This window comes from Thunnus maccoyii, chromosome 9, assembly GCF_910596095.1.
Source record: "Thunnus maccoyii chromosome 9, fThuMac1.1, whole genome shotgun sequence".
Taxonomy (NCBI): Eukaryota; Metazoa; Chordata; class Actinopteri; order Scombriformes; family Scombridae; genus Thunnus; species Thunnus maccoyii.
The window spans coordinates 15,884,482-15,898,536 of record NC_056541.1 but is presented as its reverse complement, the minus strand read 5'-3'; the positions used below and the strand labels follow the sequence as shown (position 1 = coordinate 15,898,536).

Sequence of the window (14,055 nt, the reverse complement as noted above, 5' to 3'; positions counted from 1 at the left end):
ACAATCATGAGCTTAATAGGACTGTTATAAAGCATGCTGTCATGTTATTAATTCTAATAGTTTTCATAATTAACGTTACCATCAAATTATCAAAATGATTAACCAAAGAAATATTCTATGCCAGAAGCAAATTGAGTCTGAGAGTAAACTGAATTAAGCAGCAAATTTAACTTAACTTAATTGAAGAGGGTGTTTACTTTTTGTTCATGTGTTATTCCTTCTCAGCCCTCATTACTTGATCTAAAGTACTGCCAATTCATACTGATGCCAAATACAACATAGAACATTAGACATGATATAATATTACACGGGCTGGGTAAGTATTCAGGGTACACATACTCCTCACATTGTACACACACAAGGAGAGCTGACATACTGTGAATGAGTTGATGTCTTCATAGTAATATATTCAGTCCCCTAAGACCATGTTCACACAGTACGCACAAAATCCCTTTATGTCTTTATACTCTCACAATGCACAATCACATTACAGATCCTCAATAAACACAGTGGTGTCCGAAATCTCACCTCTTTTTTAAACGTTTTATCAGTACTATTTTGATGATGTTAATTCATTTCAAATGAGGCAAATGCATCAGTGTCAACAGGGTAATCAACCACGTATTTTTCTGAAATGTTAATGTTTTGAGGAAAAGAGGATATGGCAATGTTAAAAAAACGAAATACAAAAACAGCCTGAGGGCCTGTTGGAATGCTGCAGTGTGCCTTGACCAAGGCAGAGTCAAAAACACTGACTCACAATATTAAACATGGATATTTATACCAGCGTTCTTCCCAAAACTGTGGCAACACTCCACCTTGTAAATTAGCAGCAGCACCCTGTGAAATATCCAATCAGCCTATGTGCAGTTGATAATCTCAGCAGGGATATCGTTCGAGGCAATCAAGGTGACTCTGGCAACATCTCCCCCTGGTAGAAACCCTGCAGTCTGTTGTGATGTGGTAGCTACGTCTGCTCCATCATAGACAGGAAAGGTAACATCTTCAAAGAAAAGCCCAAATGGCAGTGTGTTTAGTTGGTTTTCCATTATTGAATTATAATAACACAAGCTGAGGCCCTTTTTTTTTTACCAGAATATAATCACTAGCCATTGTTGCAACCCATCTATTTCAGTGGCAGTCTTATCAACTGGGATTTGACAGATTTGAACCAGCTCCCAATTCAGCTTCCATACCCAACCCATCTTGTCACGTCCCATGCTATGTTTGCCAAAACACAGAGGGAGGAAGTGTTAAAGTAAATAACCTTAATCAAAACTGTGAAATTGCAGCAAAGTGTGGCAAATTTGGTATGCAAAACATGCTACTGATGAACTGAAAGAAATGTAATTATGTGTGAAATAATATCTTCACTTTTGGTTTAGAGTTCATTATTTATGTGTTGGTAATAAATTAGACTGAGGCATGAAGCAGCACAGATTAATTTTAGCAGAAAATGTTTTCGCCATCAGGTAAATTACTTGAGCTTCAAACAATTGCTTTTTCCCATGTGTGGAAGCAGTTTGATAAAGACAGGTTAAGGTTAACTTGTGGATAATGGCTTTAGAGAATTAATGTAAAAATGTTTCCTAACCTATGATTCACCTTCCAGTCCTTGGAGATATGGACTGGACTTACTGTCAATCAGACAAGAAGAAATGTTTTTAAAGGTCTGACATAATATCACAGATATTGAAGCCCGGTTACCAAAATGGGCTTTAAAGGGGGTGAAAATGATGACCATAGCACTAATTAGGACTGTCTAAGTGAACTTCTCTGCATGACTCCATATTACCAGAAACAAGTAAGAGCAGCCTGTCCCATCTGCTTAATCTTTGGCGTCATGCTAATTTAAAGTTCCACCAAGAATAAATTAGAAAAGATGACAAAAAGATGGGAATGGAAATTTTGACTATACCCAAGATGATTTAGTGTCAGATCGGGTTACTTTTCATGATAAAAGGCCGATAACACCAATCATCTGGAGACTAATTTAGAGGAAAGTTTTAACATGAAAACTCTATGAACCACTGGTTCTAAATGATTAAGTGAGCAGCCCCTGGTCGATCACAAATTACTTGATTACTATATCATTACAATTTCTAGCTTTTGGAGAAGGTTTGCTTATACTCTAATAAGTATTCGTCTAACTGTTTTCACAGAGAGTAATGATGGGATGTAAGTGGTGACGTGCTTTGACATGAAAGACAAAAATATACCACAAACTAGACTTTAATCGGCATTTTATTGCAGGCAAATTGGTGGTTTGTGGCTTGAATGACGTCCTTCATCAGCTGCAATCACTGTAGTATGTGCAGGCTTGTTTGACAAACTACAGTTTTCAGTCCAATACATCACCTGCAATTGTTTGCAATGGGTCACCAGTGTCAAATAATTAGTTGTAATTATCAGATGTCCTTTGGGCTGTTCATTGATTGTTCAGTTTTACTTGCACGCCATGTGGATTCCTCTTTCCTCTTTAGAAAATGAATCAGTTTAAGGCTAGACTTTTCTTTTCTGACGTTATGAGACCATTTGTGCACTTCTGTGAATACGCGAGTTGGAGCAATAAAGACACACGCAGACTCCTCCTATCTCAGTCCATGTCGTGCCATATGGCATGAAGTACCGCTAAACTGACTACAAGCTTGAGTGAGAATAGAGCAACATGTTCACCCGCTTCTATATTGCTGCCATAATTTCCCTAGCCATCATCTTATTGCTTTCGTAAATCAAGTTAAATAAATTAAATATTCACCCCACATGCTCCCACCCATCACATAGAGATCATATGTGACTGAAACAAAGATTGTATCTCTTCCACTTGATTCAGTGCCTAATCACTTTGCATTAAAAGAAAACCACGTCAGTAGGTGAAACCAAATTGCTGCTCCCACCTCTACCAGAGGTAGCTCTGTGAAACATTTTGGACCACAATCAATTGTTTGTAATAATTTCAGAATATGGGGTCTTAGATACTGTGTATTATGTTTCAACAAATGCAAGATTGGCACCCAACTGACTACAAATGTTCTCTTGTTTTTGATCAGACAACAGAAATTTTTTTCTTCACTACACACTCCGACACACACACCATATACCCCCCTACCTTCAGCCCCCTGCTCAGTTACCAGCTTTAATCTGTCATTCAGACCAATAGTCATGTCCACCACTGAGCAGCCACAAAGAGACCAAACTTTTAGTTGAACCCAAACTCATGTTAAGCACAGTGTGGTTCAGCTGCAACACACACAAACACGCACACACCCCCCGCCATCTTTATTAGCCCCTAAGAGCAGCCAGTGGAATCAGTCCCCAGCTGAGCACAGGAGAGGAGTCACAACAGTGAACAGGAGGGACAGCAGGGAATTAAATAGTGATAGTCTTTGATTCTCCTTGTGGATCTTATTCAAGGTTTTGCATGTTACGGCAGTCACTCACATAGGAAAATCACTGTTACTGATTTAGAAGTCAGATGTGGATGATAGTGTGCACATATACCTTGTGGTAGTCCAAGTAGTGATGTATAGAAATGCAAGCTTAAACCTGCAGTGCAGAATTTTTGTCTCCCCCCTCTGGCAGCGAGAGCAGGAACACTGTCAACATGTGCCTTTATAACATATGCCAGCAGGTCCCACCCAGTCAGCTCCTCACAGCTCTTAAAACGGAGCAAATTTCCAAATATATTTGAATAAACTGACCACAGATTTGGAATCTGAATGGTTACTTTTTCGCCAGAAAAAAATTAAAACTTAATAAAGTGACATATTAACAGTAGTACAACGAAAATTACAACGGCTTTTAGCCATGCATACTCAATTTGCCTTGCAGTCCAATGAAGATACCTGAGAGCCGAGCACCCGTCAGGATGGGTTGGGATGCTGAACATTATGTAATTTCCCCAGCAAATCTAAGGGGAAACCAATCATTGCTGGTTGACATAAAACGCATCACTGCCAGTACGCCAGCATGAGAATGTAATACCAGACACCAGATTTAAAAACTCTGTGTACTGTGAAAAACAGAGAAATTTATCTGGCAGTGATAGGCTTAATCAGCACTGTGTGAACTTGTTTGGCAAGGGCTTGAATGTAACAGATGTTCATTTATATGTAAAAGTCCCACACTCCAGCTTTAATGTAGTGCTTATAAAAAAGATGATAAAGAGATGAGGACTGTTTCAAGTTGTTCTGTTTTTATGCTAAGAGGAGCGGTTAAGATTCTACTTGAATACTCAAAATAAAACAAAACATCTCAGCCACAAATTTAAGATGTAATAATCTTGAATAATACTGAAGTGAATTATTAGAATAGCCCCTTTAGTGCTACCATGGTAAAGATGAAGTTTGCTCAGTCAGCCATGATTGTTTTTGATAGTTGACCCCTGACGTTTATCCTTCACCCTGCTGGAACATTGACCTATTGACTGCCACTGGATTAGCTCAATGTTTGTTCAAGTAACCACTGATCCTGAGACTGACCACCACTGACAGTGTCTTGTCCACTGTCACTTGAAAATGGGATTTAGTACTTCAGACAGGGGTTTTCAGTTGGCTGAGATATTATTTGCTGTTTCTCCCTCAAATAATCATACTCAGAAATCACCATCTGTGCAGAATGTTTTCAAACAGACAACCAGCTACAAGGATGGTTACTGAGAACAGAACAGGAGAGAGTCATGCTGGGACCACTGCAGCATGTCCTGACTCAGTGGAGGAAAGAAGACAAATTTAAATCAACTTCAAAGCAACTAATTAGATAAATTGCATATGTTGCATTTTATCGACCTGGGAAAACTGCATGCAATTTGGCCTTAGTCATGGCCAATGGAGTAAGTCTAGTGTGTTTAATATCATCCAACTTCCTAAAGTTAAATTAATAAAGTGAAGCAAACCATAAAGCAAGTAATTAACTCCACTAGACGCCTTGCTCTCTGTCAGTTTAAATGAAGAACTCGTTGGCCTCGGTCTTGCTGTCAGAGTGAATGTTAGCACCACTTGAGACCATCACACTGGGCCAAGAGCATCTGGCTTCCTTTGCATTTTTGCAAGCTTCACATTAAATTGGAAAGCCTGGTGACCCAGTCTTTATGTGTGGGTTTAAAAAACTTGGCTTAGTGAGATACATTGGCACCAAGAGTACGAACTGGGAGTGCAGACTTGGCATGAGGATTTTGCCTCCTCCAACACAGTGAGTTACTGTGCCCACTAAGACATATATAGACTTATAAGTCATACACACACACACACACACACACACACATATATATGTATATATATATATATATATATATATATATATATATATATATATATATATATGCAAGATTACTGCTAATATCAGCACCATAGTAATAATAATAATAATGATAATAATAAACTTTATTTATAGAGCACCTTTCATGACATAAAATTCAGCTCAAAGTGCTTTACACCACCATAATACCACCATATAATATCATATAATCTTATTGTTAAACATTGTGTGTTAGAAACTGCACTTACAGTGCTAATAATTTCTAATCATTTCTCATTAGAAAGTCAAAAGATTCCTCCCTGAAAATGTCAAACAGCTACCTCAAAATGGCTGCTCCTACAGTAGCTCACACAACAAAGCTTGCACACACACACACACACACACACACACACACACACACACACACACACACACATATGCATGCATACACATCATCACCACCTAACATTTAACTCCCAGTCATGTCAGGCTTGTGTTAATAAAATGAATGCTCACACTTTGTGTCAGATATGTCATATCATGATACCCATTAATGCGAGATGTACATGTGTTCAGTTTCTTTCAAACATGCTTCATAAGCCTTGATGGTTTTCAGTTCATGTTTGCTCCCTCTCACCAGCAGCTATCAAGAATCAAGTTATCTTACTCTCAATGACACATACACAATTTAAGATGAATGTGAATCACTTAAAATCAGTAAATACTAGCATCAATCATAACCCAACCATCTAAGTGTATGGCCAGCATCACCCCTACCTGCCACACACATGCTTCCTGCATACATGAAACCTACAATCCACTTATCAAACTTACAACTAAGCTGTGTGTGTCTCTGTGATTCTTATACATTCTAAAACATACATAATCACATACTGTACATGTCTGTACATGCCTTTACATTCATACTGTATGCTGTAATGCTGTGTTAACTGCTTTTAAATGTGGGCTATCTGTCCGTGTTTGTGTGCTATGGTTCTGTGTTTTGTGTTGTTGAATGGCTGACATTGTTATCTACAATATGAGCCTGCTTCTTGGTGTAAACAGTTTTTCTACCGGGCTTATACACTCATGAACACAAACGCACACACTTCTGCAGAGTTGACTAATGTGGGTCACCAGTAATGAGAAATGTATCATGATTGAGCACATTTAACAAGGAAATGCACACAAAACAATGTGGGATTGTGTAACTCTGTATTAACAATCTCCTTGCAAGTCTTCCTTGCCATTTTGGGATCTTTGATACTATAGAACACAGTCAAATGAATTATGACTACAGTACACTACAGTGTGTTGTTATGTCCTGAATATATTTTCATTTGGTAACACCTGATGATGCATTTCACTTACATTTTTGAAGTTAGTCATTCTCAGTTTTCCACCTCCTTTACTGTGCTCAGAAGCATCTGAACTCATGGGTTGGTGCTTGAGTGGGTAATGTCTGGGTATGTTCGTAATGACAGTTCTGTATGTCTCAAGGTGCCCCTGAAAGTGGTTTGGACACCAGTGTAAATTTTGGCATCTTTATTCTCAGACAAACTATTTCCAGTTGAGTGTCTGAGGCTCATTTCATTCATAACAGGACGGCTATATTGCTTTATATTTTTGGCCTTTAAATGTTCTCCCAGAGGTTTGTATGAAAGAGTTCTGTCACTGGAATCAACCTCATCTCCAAAAGTTCAAAACTGAGATTAACTTTTATGCTGCCTATTGATAAAAAGTTAATAGAAATATCTTTGTCAGAACTCTTCCATAGTGATAACATCTGTGGTTTTGACCATGTCTGATATATTCATATAATCCATGTAGATTTAGCATGAGAAGAACAGGCACTTCCTTGTGTATCAGCTTCTTTGGTACACCTAAAACATTTGAGCTCTCATTTTTAAAATTTGTGGTTTGAATGGGAATTGCCGATCTCCTCGTCCTAACTCTATGGAATGATCTGTGTCACTGTGGCTCAAAGCTCTCATATTGCCTTTTTGTTTTGTTTTTGTAGATAAGTACTCTGTGTTGAGGGGTGTAGCGGGCGAGGGGGAGAGAGAGAGGGAGAGAGCAATACAAAATGCCATTTAAACATCTCCCCTTTCCAGGTATATAACGACTGTGTGAATGTCTCTCTGAGGACACAACACAGAACGACCTGCTTAATTGTGTGTGCTGACTGACTGCCGTGTCTTTCTTCTCGCTCACCCCCCACCCGTCTGTCTTTCCAATTGACTTCTCTCTCTCCTCCACCTTACCATCCTTCCATCTGCCTGAACACGTCTGTCACTCATCCCTTCTCTGTCTTTGCCCGTCTGCTGTTTGTCTGCCTGTGTGTCTATTTGGCTTTTTTTGGGGCTTGTTTTACTCTTCCCACTCAACTTGCATGCATACAAACACACAAACACATTTATATGAAACTCTGTTTACTCCACGACTCTCGTCCATCGCCCTCTCTTTCTCTGTCACTCTCCTCCTGTCTCTTGCTCACACACACACACCCACACGCATGTCACACGCTCACACCAGAAGCAGGCAGATGGCCCATCTGCCAGGCAAGCTGCCGATCCGTGCCCTCACAGCCCCAACGAACATCCTCTTGCCCTGGGCGGTCAGACCCAGAACCAGACCCCCAACACCGCCAACACCACTGCCCCCACAGCCACCCATTACCAGCCCCCAGCATGCTGCGACATTCCCTGCGCCCTGATCGTGCAGCACTCCTACGAACCCACCAACCCCTCTGAGCTCACCCCCAAAATGAGAATGAGCACCTTCACTACCTCACCTCCCACCCCAAGGTTATACATACAATAGAAGATAAAAATAAATCATTGGTTAGTAATGCTTGAAGATAGATGCTATTTGAAATGTAATGATTTATGAGCGAAAACAACAGCGATGATAAATATCAAGGAGAGGGTCAAACTCTGGTGTTTTTACAGTACAACAGTACTGGAAACACATGTACCTCTTTTCAAAACACTTAAACATCTGGCATGTTGCCAGTTGAATATGTGTACGCACTGATGCCTTTCAGCCGTTAGAGGGTGCTGTCTCTCTGTACAGAGTCAAATGGAGCAACATCTTTGACCAGACAAAGATAAATGCTCTGTAGAGTTATATGTGCAGGTCAATGCCTGCATAAAAGAGTTTATTTTATGTAACATAGAGATTTTTACAGTACAAATGAAGCCAAAAATGAGGCGGACCTTTGGAGTTACTGATTAGATTTTTATATCAATTAAGGTTTTGATCATTTAGGAGGCTATTTTCTGTAATGTTACTGTGGGCATAATGATGAAAGAAGTATTAAAACAAATGCAGTCAGGTCCTTCCACTTTTCCTTGCCTCAGTCCTTTTCCCTCACCCTTTGTAGTTACCCGTTACCTCTCCTTTCACAGACAGCAGACTGACCATTTGTGATTCACTCTTCTCTTTCACTTCCTTTCATTTCGTTTTATACCAACTCTTTACACCCCTTCGATATCCCCTTCTTTAAACGTTTAGTGTGTGTATAATAGTGTCACGACAAACTTTAGTGCCCCCCCGTCCTCCCCCTCCTCCTGCTGTCCCTTCCTTAGATGGCAACCAGGGGGCACCACTGTTGGTCCCCTCTGTCCGTGAGCTACATACGGTAGGGCCAGAGCCCCCTCCAGACCCCCCCAGACCCGAAGGACACGGTCAGTAAATTTATATTTACCCCCAATAATGTGATCCTCCCCCTTCCTCAAAAACCCATTTGTCTTTACCAAAACAGTATTTCCATGTACACCAAAATGGGACACCTAAAATTATGTGACACCCCACACTTACCCACCACCTACTGTACCTCCAAGACACCTCAGAAAACCTTAACTTACCTGACATAAAGCCAGAGAAGCACACTGCCAACGTGAGTGTGTGTATGTGTGGACAATGCAAAATTGAAAACATCTCTCTCCAGCACCTTCTAGCACCTGAGCCCTCTCCTCTCTATATCCTCACCTCATTCATTGCAAACTGAGCTACCCTCCACCACTGTTCACCCTGCCCTATCCAGTAAAAGCATGAAACACCTCTCACAGTGTTACCATTCTTAAGACTTGTGGATAAGGTATTTATATGTGAATGTAGAATAATAAAGTATGCTTTGTAAGTTTCATTTAACTTATATTGTAAGTTAAGTTAAAGTTTAAGTTAATGTATGTGCTTTGTCTTTAGGTGGAATTGTAATTAGTGTAATAAACAATGTTTTATTGAAGTTATACCATCTATATTATATGATGCAATTGATAAATAAACCATAATAGCTGTTGTGATGATTTGTTTGTGGCCTGGAAAAAATTCACTTGAAAATGAGATGTCAATCTCAATGTGAATTCTTTGGCATGATGACCAGGTGACAAGACAGAGGAATACGTTTTCAGATTAAGTTTTCTTTAAATTGTATTAGTGTAATAATATATATAAGTATATAGATATATATATATATGTATGGTAACGCTTGCTTGAAAATAGATCTAGCACTGGAATCGCAAAGCACACAGCATGATGGCGGTGTGTTTTCTGTGTGTATTCCAGATTATTTGCACTCCCTTAGAGACCGTGTAGAAGTGTTTTGATGTTCCTCTCTTTCAATATCCTGACCACAACTCAGAGTGTGCTTCTCTATCCTTCCCTCCATCTTTCCCCTCCTCTTTTTTGCTCTCCTCCTCCCTGTCACACCCATGTGGCCACCAACTATTCATTAATTTTTATTTTGTGTCACTCTCATTCTTATTCTTAACTATTGCAAATACCTCATCTTGAATCTCCTTTGCCAAATCTTCTGTTTGGTCACATGCATGCTGTCGTGCCCTCGTCCTTTTCTCACCTGCATTGTTTAACACGCTCCTCCGTGCTCTCATTTTTATTCTTACTATCCATTTATACTGGTCGGATGGATGACATCCCTGTTGCTGAATACAAACACACCCCATCCTTGTCTTCCTTTTCTACTTCCTCCTTTTCAAAATATATACTTTCGGTACATACTCTGCTCTGTTTCCTTCACTGTTCTCTCCATTTCCATATTCCTCTATTTGCACTACCCTCACTCCTTTTCCTTTACTTCCTTTCTCTCCTTTTCTTCCTTCATCCAACTTTCCTTGTTTCGTTCCTTTCATCTTCCTCATTATCCCCCTCCTTCCATTTTCTCATCCCTTGCATCCTTCTTCATTTCCCCCTTCTCCTTCTCCTATCCTTAAATATTCTCCTTGAATCTTTCTCTTATCCCATCCTTTCTTTCATCCCAACTTGTTTGTTCTTCCCTTTTCTTAATCTCTATTCCTTTCGACCATTTACCATCACCACTTCCTGTTCTCCTCCCTACTCCTTCCCTGCCCCTCCCCACCTGCAGGACGATAAGGAGATCGACCTGGAGCACCTACACCGCCGGGTTAACAGCTTGTGCACCGAGGATGAAAGCCCCCACAAGCAGTTCTCCACCTCTTCCGTCGATTTAACACCCCTTGATATGGATGCGCTGCCTGCCGCACGCCAGGCACTCGAGCAGATCAGCGATTTCCGCAACACCCACATCACCACCACCACCTTCATCCCTGAGCAGATCCAGACCCTCAGCCGCAGCCTCTCTGCCAAAGCTGCTGCTGGATTTTCCGCTGGTTTCGGTAGCAGTGGCGGGGGCGGCCTCCAGGACCACCGGACTGGAGGGGTGGGCCCTTTCAGGCAGAGGGCCCCCAACGGTGGCTTCTTCCGCAGCCCCATTAAAACAATGTCCTCCATCCCCTACCAGCCCACAGGTCCAGGACCCAACTTTGGATATGGCAATGATCCAGACAGGGGCACTTCCATATGAGGGGTTGCTAAGGATATGGTTGGTTTAGGAGGAAGAGGAGGAGAAGGAAAAAGAAGAGGGGAAGCTGGTTAGAGTCGGTCATTGGGTGGTAAAACAAATACATTATGTCTAAGCTAAAAAGTCAGAAGATAGACATCTGTGTACATAGGAATCTTTACGTTTTGAGTTTCTGCTTGGGTGTTTCCAGGGGTATCCATTTTGTATGTGGAGAAGACGAAGGAGGTGGAGGTCTGTTGGTGCATTCCTTATCCTCCTGCAAACCATGCTGGTGAGGTGCAAAAAGGGAAGGGGGCTGTGGGGTGGGGTGGGGTGGGGTGGGGGCTTGAATCTTTGCTTTATTGTTGTTGTTCTTGTGATTGTTTGGGGGATTATTTTGGGGGATATGTGTGAAATGGGATCTTTTTTATTGTTTCTGTTTTATGATGTGAGGACGTCTTCATGTAATGGAGATGTACTGAGATGACCTGACTCCTATTACTGTCTAAACCCCACTTATGAGGGTTTATTTTACTCTGCTCCGACAACAGGAAACACTTGTATGTTCTCGTGAGCTCCCGGGCTGCCTTTGGTGGATGACTAGTGGTGCTTTAGCCATGAAACAACTCCAAGGGGCTTAAACCAATAAGCAATTATGGGGCAGTTATTTTATGAAGGCATATAAAACGTATAGTTTTGTCTGTAGCCCTACATACAGCAGCCCCTTGTAGTTTTGAAAAGGCACCATCTCAGCGATTATAGGAAGATTCCTCTACTTCACCAGTTTTACTCTGCCTTTTCACTATGTCCGGAGTCCATACTCAGTTTTCTCTTCTCTGGTGTTATTTCACCAATACCTGGGGTTCTAAATGTGTAGTCATCTCCAAGATGGTGTCCACACGGTGGCCTGACTAGACCTAAGACTTTACAGCTGAACAAATGCTGACACCCTCCTGGTGCATCGGTCTGAAAACTATTGAAATGCCATGACAGTGCAACAATATGACACTGTAGAACCAACAGTCTGGTGCGTCAATCTTAAACTATTTCTGCCATTTTGGTGCATCAGCTTGAAACTGTTTTCACCATTCTGTGATGCACACTAAAGACTCTTTGTCAATCCCACTGCACTGCACCAGTGCCCACAGACCTGTAAGTGATTGTATGTAGATCTGACCTTTTCTTTTCTCACCTGTACTGTGCTATCTGCTTTTCAAGTCAAGGTGAGATCCTCTAATCAGACTCTCAGAGGGATAGTTATAAAGGGATGATACAAAAAACAACCTAAAGAAAAAAAAACATAAAAGACAAACTGAAAGACTTCAAAGCTTACGCTTATTATATGTCTTTTATTGAATTTTGTTTTTGAAAAAAATATTTTAATGCGTGGAATGTGTTTTGGTCAGGAAGTACAAAAAATAACATTGTTCTGAGCTGTCTACTTGTTTTTTTTCTCTCAGCAAACTTTGAAAAACTGCTAAAATGAGTGCTGTAGTCTCTGTTTTTGCATCATTACATCATTCAAACTTTTATTTTTGATTTTTCTTTGTTTTGCTTAATTTCAGTGCTCCCATGGCCCGGATGTTTAAAAGATAAAAGCTCATTCTGTAAGGTCACGTCATGTTCGAGTTCATTAATCGCGTCTTATCAGGTTCAAGTGGAGTTGATTTTGTGTTGAGGAGAAGCCATTGCAACAGCATCTTCAGAACAGGCCTTATATGTCAACTAGCTAGCTGTACCCTCATGATTTCCAGTCAAACCCAAAATATCCCAGTCTACTGGAAATGTTTAAGAGCAGCAAATCAATGGTTGTGCTTTAGAGTCATGGGAATGTCATGAAGAGTCAACGGCCATGAGAACCCAATGGCTGCCTTTTATGAGATGAGTCCGAAATATACTTCTATTTCATGTCTATAATGTTAAGGGTACTGTTTATATAACTTGTTTTTTTTAAAGTGCCAATTAATTAAAATGAGACCATTAAGGTGCATTTTGGGGGGTGGGGACGGGGAACGGTACATTAAGAGCATTTAAGGAATATTTTGTGGATTAGGGGTCGGGGTGGTAAAATGGAACCAAACCTTTTTCACTAACACTGTATTAATAATTGATAATGTTAGTTGTTTAGAACAAGTTTTCAGTTTGTTATCTTTAAGAACTAAAATCGCAAAATGTTGTGCGTAGAGAACTCAAGTCAAGCCAGAGTGTTTTGAAGCAAGCATTCTTAGGTGTTCTTTTCTTATATTAGGCTACAGTATGGCTATTGAATGACAAATAGGACACAGACATTTAAAAAGTTTTATTTAGTATAATGAAAGAGACATTATAAAAAAAATGTATATTTTACATGTTGATGCTATTTTTGTTTAACAAAAAGAAAAGAGTATATCATGATGAGCTTTAGCGTTGAGTTTAGCAGTCACATTACTGCATTTGGGTTTCCCTTGTCCCGCCCATGATCAACATAAACACATGAACACAAACTCTTTGCTTTTCTCATGTCATCCTGAGTTCATTTTATTATTTGCTGGCTAAATAACAAAAAGTGGCAAGTTAATTAAAAAGAAAGCATGCACAAACTTGCTGTTGCGCTATCTGTTAACATTTTTAATTTCATACATAGAACTACAGGATTTACTTGATAATTTTCAAAAATTTATGATGTACAGTATTTAATATAGGCCTATTTTGTTGTATGTGTTGCATATTATTCAAAACTGAACAAACTGGGGCCTCTGTTACAAGTGGCAAAGCTTTCTGTGTATAATTTGTCTAATAAACAGGTTTTCTACAGTGGGATGGTATTTGTTGTCTTTGCTAATCTAGAAGACTAGATTTGAAAGGTGCTTGAATTAACTTTGTAGAGGTATTTTATTTTAGCTTTCCTGAGCCCCGTTCAAATTTATTATAAAATTGCAGTCACCTGACCCCTTAAAATTAGAATTTCAGAAATATTATAACAGCAATCCGTCATCAAGAATGGTCATAATTGATGCAGC

At 40.0% G+C, this 14,055-nt stretch overlaps 1 protein-coding gene across 2 annotated transcripts in view; it reads left to right on the top strand.

The window, feature by feature from the left end:
* grid2 (glutamate receptor, ionotropic, delta 2) overlaps window positions 1-11,357 on the top strand; it is a 554,413-nt gene extending 543,056 nt beyond the window's left edge. For both annotated transcript variants that reach the window (XM_042421919.1, XM_042421920.1), the window contains one exon: window positions 10,622-11,357. In XM_042421919.1, the coding sequence (XP_042277853.1) occupies window positions 10,622-11,080 (459 nt within the window). In that variant the 3' untranslated portion in view covers window positions 11,081-11,357. The remainder of the gene's footprint in view (window positions 1-10,621) is intronic.
* The last annotated feature ends 2,698 nt before the right edge of the window (window positions 11,358-14,055 follow it).